At 37.8% G+C, this 14,766-nt stretch overlaps 1 protein-coding gene across 4 annotated transcripts in view; it reads right to left on the bottom strand.

The window, feature by feature from the left end:
* The window catches only part of ANO3 (anoctamin 3), a 337,137-nt gene that overhangs the window by 223,123 nt on the left and 99,248 nt on the right, over nt 1-14,766 (bottom strand). Inside the window, exon 1 of one of the 4 annotated variants that reach the window (XM_019749178.3) lies at nt 3,315-3,522. The exons of 2 other annotated variants lie outside the window; for them this stretch is intronic. In XM_019749178.3, the coding sequence (XP_019604737.1) occupies nt 3,315-3,360 (46 nt within the window). In that variant the 5' untranslated portion in view covers nt 3,361-3,522. Of the gene's footprint in view, nt 1-3,314; nt 3,523-14,766 lie in introns of those variants that run through there. One more of the 4 variants, XM_019749177.3, reaches the window with a different exon arrangement.

The following is a 14,766-nucleotide window of genomic DNA, read 5'->3' as shown; positions in this document are numbered from 1 at the left end:
TTATGGAAATTTTGGAAGTTTCCCTGGGCGTGGGGGGTCAGATGAATTGGGTAGTTTGTGATTGTAACTCAAGACTATTGTAAGGAACTATCTTTACATGGTCTGGAATCCACTGTTTTCCTTAAGATGACCCCCTAAGAAATAAAACTGAGTGAGAAGAAAAACAGAAAACGAAGGACAAAAAATTACAAGAGAAGCATTAAGGGTTTCTTTGACTCCTAAGGAATCAACAAAAGATGGATGAACTGGGAAAAAGAATAATAACTACTATTATTATAATTATTCACTCAATTTCTTGAGCCCCAATTATGTGCCAGACAAACTGCTACGTATATTACAATTCGGCAAGGTAGATATTATTATCTTCATTTCAAAGAAGTGGTGGCTGAGGCTTACAGATGTAAAAGAAGATAACTTGTAAGTAGGATGCGGATGATTAAAATCCAGGGCTAAAAATGAAGACCATGGATTAAATTAACGAAGAAATTTGGTTTTACATATAATATTTCACTTTACAGATAACTATTTTGACAGCTGTACTAATTTGTTGAAAAAGACTGAGTAATATCAGTGAGGGGATTTGGATCAGAGATGAATTGTGACAAGTTCTCATGCACATAGGAAAATCTCCATGCCTTCAGTAGTATTTAAATACAGTGTGTCTGTTTTCCAAGTGAGGGTGGAAATTTTTTATCTTCTAATAAAGGTGTTTTCTGGATATGTCAAGCTAATTCTATGCATTATAAATTTAAAATTATCAAAAAAATACATTGACCTCACTGGGTTAAAGCAAAATCAGTCTCCCCATAAACTGGATTACTCAGCTAAATTATTTCCTAAAAGTGAACTAAAAGCAGTGCTTTCCTCTGTATCTGGCTCAGGAAGAAATCTTTTCTGCTGTTACATTGCCACCTACCCTTCCCCATAAAACAGAGGAAGAGAGATAGAAAAGGCCAAAGAGGTCTGGAGTTCAATCTTCATATTCTACATGAAGCAAGTCTGAAGAAGTTAACATTTTTAAGCTAGTTATCAAAGCAAGCTTACAATTTAGGATTCCAGAGTTCCAATACAGACTTTTCTCTGCCTTTAGTGTGCAGTTTTTAGGATAATATTATGGTGAAAAGAACCCATGTAAGTTTTCTGTCTAATGTTTCTGTGTCAGAAAATGTTTCAAATATTATTTTGCTTCTTTCTCTTTGAAAAATTAAAATAGCTAATCCTCAGATCAGTGTGTCTTTTTTGAAGGCCCATTCAGGGTTAAGAAGGAATTAAGCAGAACCATTTTAATGGTACTTCCTTCCTATCCCTCCTCTTCTCCATGTTTATCCCTCTTCTAATGTTGCCTTTTATGTCAAAAAGTAAAGGAAGACTTGAAAATAAATGGCTCACAATGCATCATAAAAGAAACAATACGAAATGCCAGGACTTGCAAAATTTTCTATCACTCACATTGAACAATGACAGTTGGTCCTGATAAAAGTGAACTGGCATCTTAAGAGGATTGACCATAGATCGGGAAGGACTATAGGTGGAGCTAGACCCTTTGTTACCGCTCTAGTCCTGACTTCCTGTTAAGCTTTGTGGTAACTTCTGGGGAAGGGATTCATATATAGAGAGAAGCCATTTTGGGAACTCACTCTGCTCTCTTTTTGCAGGTGTGCAGCCAGTTGGCCTGCCAACCTGAGGTGTGCGTTCACACACTGTTGGGGTGGTCTCGTTTCTTTTTTCTTTTCCTGAATAAAGCACTTTTTGGTAGATTTACTGGAGAGTTATTTTGGCCAGTCTACAGTCCTAAAGTTGGCAATTGTTTACTTTTAAAAACACGGTATATTATCTATACATAATAAATTGTGTGGGGGCAATTTCAAGGTTCCAGATCTAAGAAATGAGTTCACATAACCATGCATTAGAGGAAGATGTTAATTGTATGAAGCTGATGCAAAGTTCCTATAATCTTTGTTTTCATTTTGAAAGTTTGTATGTGTTTAAAATAATGATTAAAGAGAACACAACTTGTTCAAGCAACTTAACTTTCTTTGGAACATTTAGACTTGAAGTAGAATTGACTGATACTAGCTGAAATTTCTGCCTACCTAGACAGTTTCTCACCCCACTCTGATCCACTCTCAACTTCAACATATTTTTGAAAGAACCTAGAGATCTTGAACATAGTATAAATGTATGGAATTCAAAGCTCACTCAGTCCAAGAATCTGATTAATACAGGAATCCCTACTAAATTAACCCTGGTGTGTCCATCCAATCTTGCTTAAAAAAAAGTCAAAGATCTACACAGAAACAACTGTTGACCATACACACACACACACACACACACACACACACACACACACACACACACAAACATATGTAACATCTATGGGGGGGAGAAGTTGAAATATTTAAGTAACTATTTACTTCACTTTGAATGAGCAAATTTACCATTCCAGAATTCACATATCTTAGCATATGGTCAACTATGGCATAATTACCATTACAAATTTAATAAAATGGCAATGTTATTGAATTTATAAATGACTTTTGGACGAACTCCAGCAAACTGGGAATATGCCTCAAGATAAATGCACTCCATTAAAGCCTTTTAAACAAAATAAGGAACAGAGGATAACTTGGAAAAATTCTTGATTTGACTATGAACATACAACCTCTTATTACTATATCCTGGGAGAAACTTGAACTAGAAGCTAAAGGAGATAATATAAAGCCCCTAGAAACAGAACCTACTAATAAATACAAAAAACTGAAACCCAGAATCAAGCATTGGACAAGGACAAAAAATAAAGTTTTCCAAGAAAGTTTCAGAGCCCTTTCCACAGATTAACTTCTGGGATTCTCCAAAAATGCATTTATCCTATGATTGTGTAAAAGCTTCTCAAATAGGAGATCTGCTTGTGTGAAGCTTATTAGCCATTTGAATCACTGACTGGGGCAAACATGTCCAATACTTCTGTCTTCAAACCTCAGAGCTGGTAGGACAACCCTACTAAACTGGCTTACCGTAATGCATTTGAACAGTCTTAGCACAAATACATATTAAATCAAGTCCCTGAAATGAAGAATTCGGCTTCTCCCAAGGACCGTGCAGAGGCTCAGAAATCAGACTCATCTCAGATGCAGAGTGAAGAGGCATTAAAACAAAGAACAGTTGAAAACAAAAACAAAAACAAACAAACAAAAACTTCACAGAGTTCTTCACCTCTGCGTTGCATTAACCTGCAAAGGATGCTCCTACACAACTGCAAGGGCATGCAGAGGGGGACGTGACACCCGCAGGGAGGGGGGGCGATTCCAACTGACCTTTTTGCTGTTTAAAAGACTGAATGGAGCCTGAATGGTGAACCATTTTCACTCTGCGTCCCCGCCGGGTTAGGAAGCTGTCCTAGGGGGAGACGGAGGAACAGTAGCCAGACTCTCTGAGAGGATCCCTGGCTCCAAGTACTCCCAGAGCCTCGCGAGCGCGCTGCAACCCGACACCGGCTTTAGCGAGCGCATCGCTCCAAAGGCTGCGCGCCCAGTGTTGTCATGGCAACATCTGAGGGCGGTCCAGCGTCCAACTCCCCTTAGTGGCTACTTGCGGAATAACCCCGCATCCCCTGCCTCCAATGCCGCAGCGTGGGTGGGAGTTGCGCGGGGTTTGCTGGGAGAGGGAGGAAAGAACCTGTCTTAATGACAGTGAGTAAATCCCAACAAATCTCCAGAGCCGCTAGTAATTCCCTCTTTTTCAAGTTTTGAGTCTGGCTGTTATGTCTGGGCATAAGCATTAATTTTATAGAAGTTGGTCTGTAAACACTGGCACTTACAAAAGGGGTCTTCTCTGAGAAGAATGCAATGACTGATGTGGGGACATTTTGCATCTTTCTCTCTTAAACGTTAATATGAAAAATATGGATAGCTTCTACTTGTCTAGTAGAATGATTTTAATACATGAGCTATGTTAAATGTCTAGTGCATTGCACTGAGTCCTCTTGTGCTTGACCTATTGAGACCTTGACTCATATATGCTAGTGACATTGGACCACTTATTACAGATGCTGAAAAGAAAGTTATCCATGATACTTCATTTAAACTTCATAAAAGTCCTATAAAGTAGGTGGCTTATTATTTTAATATTATAAAGGAAACTAAGGCCCTGACAAGGAAGAATTTTCAAGATAACATAAACCAACATCTTATTTGAAAGTGAAAGGACCTGCTGCCCAAAGAGGTGAGGTACATTTCGAAAGTCCAAATCTCAGGAGCTAATAAAGGATTAGGAGTCAGCTCAATACATTTTCAGTACAGTCCCTTTTCCTCTTATTGCTCACTGCTGCCTCATTCAAACCTCATAAATTCCTCCTGGAAGATGTAACTTATTACTGAACAGACACACAACAAAAGAGTCTATTGTTGCCTGAGTTTTGAAGGTTTGTGAAATCAACTCAGAATCTGGAGAAGGATCCAAATAAAGGCAGATGAGAAAGAGAGAGGCAGAGATTCAAAATTTTCAGAACTCGAACAGGTTGAGCTGCTATAGGATGGTCTCTGATGTTCCCTGTGGTGCATGATACAAAGTCAGCAAAGGGAATACAGCTTTGAACAAGCAGATGTTCCAGTTTTATGTGGCTGCATAACAAATCACGCTGAAAGTAAAGGCTGCAAACTACACTTTATTACTCTCTCTCATGGCACTGTATAGGTTGACTAGGCTCAGCCTGGTGGTTCTGACTCAGAGTCTCTCTTGAGTTTTCAGTGACTGGGACTGAAGTCATCTGAAGCAAGAAGAGAGAAACTGGATGCTACTCTCAATGGGAAGTATAGCAAAGAATGTGTAACTTTCTTTAATGAAGGATAATGGTGCTTCCAGAAGGAAAATGTTGAGCAATCAGTAAGAGCTCAATATGCAGGCACTGAATAAATACTTGGTTATGAAGAACGATCTCCATGTAAGGTTATCTCCTACTGAAGATACAGAACGAACACCAGAGACCATATCCACAAAGATGCATTTTAGAGATATTTTATAGAAGAGAGCACTGAAACCCTGAGCAATAAATGATTTGTCTGAAGGTGTTTTTGTTATGTTTTGTTCATTGCAGTTAAAATTCTAATGCAGCTCAATTCATAAGATCATTCTGATACAACCAACTCATCGGATTCTAATACAACCTAATCCTCCTAGGTGGGGATTAAGTTACATCATGGATTTTAGTAGTTGTTCATAGCAGGAAATTAATGCCTGATAAATATGAGATACTATTACTATAATTATGACCTTTGAGGATCTGATTTTCTTTTTAAAACCTTTTTGAATCACTGGGATTCGAGTCAGAAATATTTTCGAAACATGAGCACTAATTCAGTTTATGATCAGAAGGAACAGTTGAAAGAATTCAAAACCTCTGAATCTACACTTCCAGGCACAGGTATCATCTTCAATTTTCTAAAACCTCTTCTTTCTGCTGATGTCTGATATTTTTTCTGTGGATGTCTGATTGTCTTCAACCAACTCCCTAACCCACCACCCAGCAGGAGGCAAGGATGTGAATGCTGGAGCTAGAAATGAGTTAAAAATTTGAACCTCATTAGAAATTAATCCCCCCCAAAATAGTATTATAACACCATTGCACCTTAACCTCTGCAGTGCAGCTATGATTACATTATCTTCTCATAAATTTGATTACTTTTAATTAGAAACATTTTAGGCAGGACTGACAGATTGACTAGCAGGGGATTCGAAGAACATGTTTGCTTGTTTTAGGGAAGGTTGCAGGAGGAACAGCTTTGTGAGGGGCCTAGGAAATTTCAAGCACCATCTGCTTTACAGGAAAGGCAATGCAAAGAGAAGGAAAAGAGAGAGAGAGAGAGAGAGAGAGAGAGAGAGAGAGAGAGAGAGAGAGAGAGAGAAGAGGGAGACAGTGTGTATGTTTTGGATGTGGGGAATTCAGAAAGAGGGGTTTGAGCAAAGATCTTTGTAATGCAGGGACTCAGTTCCAGCTCCCCGCACAAAAACACAGGATATGGTGACGTCAAAAAGGAACAACAACGGAGCCATAGATAGGAGAATCATACCACTATATTCTCGATGGCAGCTGGTCGAGACAAAAAAGCAAACATCCGCCAGTACCCCAATGAGGGGTCTTCCTGCATCCCAGTCTCGCTGGCAGCCGGGCGAGACACAGGAAGTAGGATCCACACGATCAGCAATCTGCCATCCGCTTGCAAACTGCACTTGCTAGCCACAATTCACAGTCCGCTTCTCTGCCAACCAACCCCCTAGCGTAGCCACAGCAGTTATATTAGTGGCTAATGACTAACTGGTTACAGCTGACGGCCATCTACTACCCGAGCTACCACCTTTCCACATGAGGTTGAGAGCATAGAAACTGTTTTCCTGGCTCTGTCCCCACACTCCACCCCTCCAGGGTGTTGCCTCACAATCTACGCAACAAGCATCTTCCGTGAGGGGCCCTATGTGAGGAACCCAGCTCACAAGAAAAAATTTCAGTCCAGTTCAAGTAATGTCCCAGGGGGTATCCCTCAATGTCCACCTACTTTCTGGGCATAGCCAGGGTTTTTCAGGGTACCACCAGTCTGTCTGGGCACAGTCACACTTCCTAGGAACAGCCAGGACCTCTCAGGGTACCATGCTGGAACAACAGTGACTCACAGCCAAGGTGCTTACATATTCTCATCAGTGGCAGGTGGAGACACAGAAAGCAAACATCCGCCAGTACCCCAGCAAGGGGTCTTCCTGCACCATATTCTTGCTGGCAGCCAGGCGAGACACAGAAAGTAGGATCCACAGGATCAGCAATCTGCTATCCACTTGCTAACCGCACTTGCTAGCTGCAATCCGCTGTCTGCTTCTCTGCCAACCAATCACTCTTGCTAGCTGCAAATCGCAATCTGTTTCTCTGCCAACCAACCAACCAATCCCCTAGCGTAGCCACGGCAGTTATATTAGTGACCAATGACTAACTGGTTGCAGCTGATGGCCAACTAGTTACAGCTGATAGCCATCTACTACCTGAGCCTGCACCTTTCCACGTGCGGTTGAGAACCTGGAAACTGCTCTCCTGGCTCTGTCCACACAACCTTCTTGAAAAATAAATCTTCCTCTGATCTGATAAAAGGAAATATTTTGATACTGACAGCTCCATTGTAGGAAGTTTAGGAACAAATATTAGTTTCATTAAGGAAGGCTAAATTTATTGTTTTTGTTTTTTTTTTCTTTTCTGCTTTTGGTTTCAAACATCTTCAAATTTTAATAATGAGAAAATATTTATTTTATAAAATTTTCAATGAGGGAGCATGATTAATATCATATATAGTATGATCTTGACTATGTTTTTCAAAAAAAAAAAGTCTGGAAAGAAATATCAAAATGTCCAGAATAATTATTTTTGTAATTTTTTATATACCTCCAGATTTTTCTGTCATTTTCATACTTTCTAATATATATATATATATATATATATATATATATATATATATATATATTATTGATTACATATATATAGCTTTAAACTCCATATGTATCTTTGTACAGTTGCATTTTTTTCTTTCTTTTTCAGTTTTGAACTCTGGCTTTTTTTTCTCGTTGAGATTTCTGCTGCATTCGCCCTCCCATAGCTCACCACCTGTCTCCTGTCCTCCTAAGTAATTAATTTATCAGGCCCTGTGCTAACTTTTGCTTCCTGAAGAAGTAAGGACTCTATTCTTTACATCACTGGGAGGCTTTTTATTGCTTCGATGTGTGAAAAAGGTGTAGCAGAATATAGTCAATAAAAGTGTGATAACTTTGCATGGTGACATTATTATTAGACTTAGTGTGGTGATCGCATTGTAAGGTATACAAATGTCAAATAACTATATTGTACACCTAAAACTAATGTAATATTGTATACCAACTATACTTAAATAAATAAATTTATATATAATTTTAAAAATGATTTCTGATATATGAACCTCAGCTTAGGCAATTGTGAGCTTCCCTACATTGTGCTCTGTCATAGGTACTACAGGAGTTCTGTCACAGCCTCTTTACATCTTGTATCTTTGACTTAATAGAAATTGAAATTGGCAGGTCTGCTTCTCTTTGCCTAAATGGAGACAGAAATAGAAATAGAAAATCTCTTTGCAGTTATTTCCTTTCTAGAACCCAGTTACATAAGGTATTAATGGGCAAAGTGAAATAGCCAAATCATGTTGGTAATGGATTTATCTGCAAAGAGGAGGGAAGACAGAGAGGGAGAGGGAGAGAGAGGGAGGGAGGGAGAGGGAGAGGAAGGGAGAGGGAGAGAGAGAGAGAGAGAGAGAGAGAGAGAGAGAGAGAGAGAGAGAGAGAGAGAGAGATCTTCTTGGAGACATTATCAGAGGGAGATTATGGTCTTCTTGAGAGAAGAATGACTGTAGAGTATCTTAGTCATGCAGAGTCTCACCTCTCTCTCCCCTCACAAGAATGCAGGATATGGTGAGGCCAAAAAGGAACACCAACGGAGCCATAGATAGGGGAGTAATACCACTATAATCTTGATGGTGGCTGGTTGAGACAAAAAAGCAAACATCCTCCAGTACCCCAACAAGGGGTCTTCCTGTACCCCAGTCTCGTTGGTGACCAGCCCAGACACAGGAAGTAGGATCAACACGATGTAATCCTCAATGTAATCCGCTTGCTAACCGCACGTGCTAGCCTCAATCTGTGCTTGCTAGTGTAGCCATGACAGTTATATTAGTGGCTAATGGCTAACTGGTTACGGCTGACGGCCAACGAGTTACAGCTACTACGCAAGCCAGCACCTTTCCACGTGAGGTCGAGCGCCTAGAAACTGCTTGCTGGGGCTCTGTCCCTACAATCGTTTTTTTCAAAAAACATTACAGTTCCCGCCACAGAAGCTTAATAAATGCTTACTAATAAATAAGTAAAGAAAGCAATGAATTTAAAATTTGTAAATGATTGTGTAGTGCCCTGAGCGATTGTCTTCTTTCTTATGTAAAGCAAGGAAAATATATTACAATATTTCATATTTTAAAATTTTATTTATATTTATATATTTAGATTAATATATTAAGTACTTTCTGGGTTCTAGTTGCTATCCATACTATATTATAGACACAAACAAGTTTTTCAAAAAAACATGTGATAAATGCGAGGGAGGAGTAAAATTTAACAATTGCTTCCCCAAAAGCCTGTGGTTCCTGGCCATATGTGACAGCACAACAACAGAATTAAACAGATTAGTCCTGCTGATATCCAGAGTGTATGTTCACAGAAACCTTCTGAAATGACATTCCTGATGGATACAAGAATAAGAGAAAGCAATGCAGGAAAATTAGCGACCTCTACCTTCTTTGAATCCAGCTTGATGTGGTCTTACCATAGGGTATTTTGAAGAGACAGGAAGACACAATGCTGGCTTAAGAAGACAGCTTCAAGAGAAGGCAGATGACCCTTTTATAGCAGAGTGATAGTCCATTGTATAAAAGTACCAAAATTTCTTATCACTTGCAGCGACATAGATGGACCTAGAGAATATTATGCTAAGTGAAATAAGTCAGACAGAGAAAGACAAATACCATCTGATCTCACTTATATGTGGAATCCAAAGAACACATTAGCAAACAAAACAGAAATAGACTCATAGACACAGAGAACAAACTGATGGTTGCTAGATGGGAGGCAGTTGCGGGATGAGGGAAAAGGTGAAGGGATTAGAAAGTACAAATTGGTAGTCACAAAATAGTCAGTGATCTGAAATACAGTGTAGGGAAAATAATCAATCATGATTATGTAGGGTGCCAGATGGGCACTGGACTTAGCAGCGGGATCACTTCATAGATTGTCCAGATGCGTGGCCACTGTGCTGTACGCCTGAAGCTGAAGTAGAATAATGCTGAATATCAACTATAATTAAATATATATGTACATATGTATATACAGAGGGTGCCAAAAATGTATACACATTTTAAGAAAGGAAAAAAAATCAAAATTGTTATACTCAATATATACCGATAACAAAAGATGAATACAAGTCACATCTGACTTCTGCAATTACAAGAGGTGCTCAAAGTAGTTACCATCAGCGTCCAGACACTTCTGATTATGGCAAACTCCTGCTTGAGCAACACTGACCAAAATGTTTTGTATACACTTGTATACATTTTTTTTGACCCTCCGGTATATTTACTTGGGATGTAAAGTACAGCATAGGGAATATAGTCAATGGTAGTGTAACAGCTAAGTACAATGTCACAGGGGTGGTCGACTTGGGGGTATCACTTTGTAAGGGGTGTAAATGTCCAATCATTATGTTGTTTTGTACACATGAAACTAATATAAAAAAGTAAAATTTAAAAAAAAAGGAGAAAAAAACAGTATGTGTTAGCTAAGTCCACCCACATTTTAACAGGAAAAAAAAAACACGGAAAAAACAATGTCAGTTATAAAAATCCACCAATTAGGCTATCCTTACAGCTCACTTAGTAATCCATCCCCTGAGTAAAGGAGTCTACGAGGTCAATTAAATTCATGAACTCATCCTAGAAAAAGTGCTACATACCTCATTGCTGAATATCACTATGGTCACCTTCGAAGTACTCCCCTTGGTAAGCTATGCACTTACGCCAGCGTCTAGTCCACCCTTCAAAGCAATTTGGGAACTCTTTTTTGGAATGGCCATCAGAGATGTCATAGTATTACCCTTGATGTCCCGAATGGCATCAGAATGTCTTCCTTTCACTATTTAATTTATCTTCAGGTAAAGAAAGAAGTTATTGGGGGCCAGATCAGGTGAGTAGGGAGGGTGCTCCAATACAGTTGTTTGTTTCCTGGCTGAAAACTCCTTCACACACAGTGTCATATAATTGGTGTATAGTAGTGATGCGAGAGCCATGAATTGTTGGTGAAAAGTTCAGGTCATCTAACTTTTCCATGCAGCACTTTCAGCACTTCCAAATAGTAAATTTGGTTAACTGTTTGTCCAGTTGGTACAAATTCATAATGAATAATCCGTCTGGTATCAAAAAAGTTCAGCAACATCACTGCAACAAGTTTGTGAACTTAATTAGCCGACCTCGTATGCTGGGAAGAGGGAGGTTTTCACCTAGGTACATGTTTGCCTTAAATAAAAAAGGGTGCTTTAGTAAGAGGGACAGAATAGATGCTGAATGACAGTGTATGACATTGATCAAAATTAAAAGAGAAAATCAGCCTTTTTCATTCATAAAAATAAATAAAGTTTTGAGAGAGAGAGAGAGAGAGAGAGAGAGAGAGAGAGAGAGAGAGAGAGAGAGAGAGAGAGAGAGAGAGAGGAGGCAGATGTGTGGGACAGAGTAGGTGATGATGGATTAAATCACATTTTGTATCTTATGGCCCTGCTGAAAACTTGTATTACTTCTTTAAGTTCCCTGTTGACTGAAGTCCATCTTTACTGTTCTACCATTCAGGGAGCTCCATGATCTGCACTCAGTACTTTCCAATCTTGTTTCTAAGACTCTTTTGTAAACTCTTCTGATTCTACAATGGTTTTCTTCCTCATAGGGTGCTCTGCTTTTGTCGTTCTGCTGTGTTCTCCACTTGGAATCCTCATCCTAAAACTCCCATCCTATTCATAAGTTTTCTCAAGTCTAACCCATCCTCAAGGCCCCAGAGCAATGCCATTTCCTAGATGAAGGCTTCCTTTATCCACACCCACCTACTATAAAGCCAGTTAGACGTGGATTTAACTTACTCTAATGACTATAGAATATGAATAACCTCATTCCATGGCATTTTTACTATGTTTCTACCATGTGTTATACATATAAGCATTTGAAAGTAGGATCATACTTTTCTCCTAGTTCAGAAGAAATACTTTAAGGAAGACTTTGTATTGACTCATTTTTCTATTTCTCACAGCTCCTAAAAGATCATTTGACACATAAAAGCTAATCAAATACACATTTGCTGAATAAACGGTCATCCACCATCCTCAGCTATGTTTTTATATTTGTCAAAGTAGTCTAATAATAAGACAGTCAAATAAAGTCCCGTATAATAATTGCCTTTCAAGATTTGTGTGCAAGACTATAGTTTTCATTGCTTTGTGATTTACTTCTTCCAGGCAGATGATTTCATAAAGACTGTTCTTGCCTTTTTTTTGGTTTTGTTTTAAATTTAAGAATATAATAATCATTGATTTATTTTCCATGTCAACTCAGTTGAGAGTGGGGGAAGTAAGCACTTCAACTGTTCATATCAACCCTGGTCATATCAACCACTATACCACATTTGGGTGAATTGGCACACTTTTGAGCAAAGATGATACTCAGTTGGAGTTCTGGGTGTGGTGGTACTAGTTTTTCATGGCTAATATCTGTTCTGATAGCTTGATGCTGTATTGGCTGTTTGGATGTTTGCTAGCAGGAAAGTGGGAATGAAGGTAGTTTTTATAATTACCTATTTACTTTTCGGAGATAATACATGCTTGATCCCTGAGTAGCTGGAGTGATTGGTTATGAACACACTGTGTTCTCTATTTGAACATAACCAGTTCAGCTGGAACAAGGGATGTGTCTGGAGATTAACAATGTAATACTAAGCAATCCTTTAAAAAGACAGTGTGTATAGATATTTATTTACTGCAATAAAGGCTCTGTATACATTGTTTATTAATAAAAGCAGGCTGGAAAGTTGATTGCAGTGCAAGATCAATTTTTTTGCAAAATATACATATGCATAGATATATCTATAATGATACAACTCAAAATATAGCTAAATCTGCTTGGAGGAGATATGAGTGAATTGATTTTTTTTTTTCACTTTGCTTACCAATATTTTAACCTTAATCTCCGTTCATTCCTAGAGGGACCTTATGTTCTGGGTTGCCTTTTGTCACAGTGTAATTAATAGCCTCAGATTTTTAAAAGTGTCCTTGTTTGGACACTTTATCCATCAAATATGTATTACTTATGTCAGCAGAATAAATATAAAAAAGAAATACAAAATGATAACAAATATTTAAAAATAATTAGGATACAAAACATCATCATGCCATCTTAATCCAATAAGAGCTCAGCTTTGAAATTGAAAAAAAAAAAAAAAAAGTTGTCACTTGGCCATGGAGGCCACCATTTTAACCTAGCAGAGAAATATGGAAGGAGGGTATCGTCTGGGGAGTGTAGAGCCTACACACTTACCCTGGTGTATAAACCGGCATGTTGTCAAACAGTGTGAAAGTAACTTTGCCTTCCTGGCCCAAGGTGTCTCATCTCTAATAAGACTCATGGATTAGATACCTCTTATATTCTAAGATTCTTGTCTGCTGGAAGAGAACTTCATGTGTTCTGACTTTATTGCTGGTTTGACCAGGGTTATTCTTCTTTGTCCTCTGAAAGGAAATAGTGGAAATAGTACAGAAAATCCTCTTGATTCAATTTTACAAAGAGAAGCTTTGTGGGAATCTGACCTTGAGTGAAGTCTAAAATTAAACACTGTACTGTTCTCAAGAGAAAAAAAACAGTTTGCCCAAACAAAGTTATAACATGAAAATATTGAATTAATTATTTAACTAATGAGCCATCACTAAATTTATTTAAAAATCAATATTGGCAACTTGAAACCATTTATCTATCAATAACCAACATGTCAGTTAGAGCCTTTGCATTCATGAAAGTAAATCTAAAGAATCTGTTAGCATCACTGAATAATTGATGACATCGTGTCACCTTGAAAAACATTCAGCAATTATACTTTAAATCATATAAAGTTCTTCCTTCTTCCTATAATTTCTACAAGTGATAGGAAAAAGCTATGTATTTTCTTTTCAGTACATTAACAAATATATACTTGGGAATCTATGTGCCAAATTCAACCAGGATATATATTTTTAGTTTTTGCAAGCTTTATACCAGAAGAAACAGTGCATCTTTTTAATTACTTAAGAGTACATAGAAAATGGTTATACAAGCCCAGTTCTAAGTGTTCCAAGTTTGTGGTGTTCTATTGTAAAACAATGGTTGAACATTTGGTAAAACAAAATTATACCATTACATTTTATACAATAAAAACAGGGATTTGCATATGGTTCCTTTCAGAAAAATTTGCCTGTTAACTTTAGTGACTACATTTTCCAATCCCCAAATTAGATTTTGTCACTTAGGAATCAGTAAAATATTGGCTAAGGAAAAGAGAAGAGAGAGTGACATCAGATTTCTAAAATCTGCAATGCTGGAAGCTAGAATAGCTTCTTTAGATTGATGATAAAAATGACTTCATCCTAGAATCACATACTTAGACCACATATAATTTATTCTCAAGTACAGGAAGACATGTGGATTTTCAATAATTTGAGGAATGTATAATTTACATAATTTGTTTGAATAAACACTTAAGGAAAGACTACTGAATAAGAAAAAATGAATCAGAAGAGAGACCATAAGGTAAAATAAAAAGAGCAAAATATAGTAGTATCAAATGTTTATCTATTTATCTAATTAAATTCAAGTATAATAATACTAATAATAATACACTTTCCAGGGACACTTATAAGAGCTATAAAAAGATATTAAAGAGGAAGGAAATAATATAAAACAAATTCTTATTAGTTATCGATTCTCTCAACAAATCCAGGTAGTTGGGAGTGGGGAAGTAAAAGTGTTACAGGAGTATAATGAGGGATGCGAGAATGAGAAAGGAAAACTGGAAAGTAAAAATAATCTTAAGACCTTTTATTGGCTAGGTGATCAAACAAGAGGCAAATAGAAGCATGTACATTAACAAACAAAATAACTT

Source organism: Rhinolophus sinicus, chromosome 14 (assembly GCF_057876585.1).
Source record: "Rhinolophus sinicus isolate RSI-liver-muscle chromosome 14, RSI-T2T, whole genome shotgun sequence".
NCBI classification, from domain to species: domain Eukaryota; kingdom Metazoa; phylum Chordata; class Mammalia; order Chiroptera; family Rhinolophidae; genus Rhinolophus; species Rhinolophus sinicus.
Note: the sequence above shows the minus strand (reverse complement) of the source record. Positions and strands in the feature narration are given on the sequence as shown.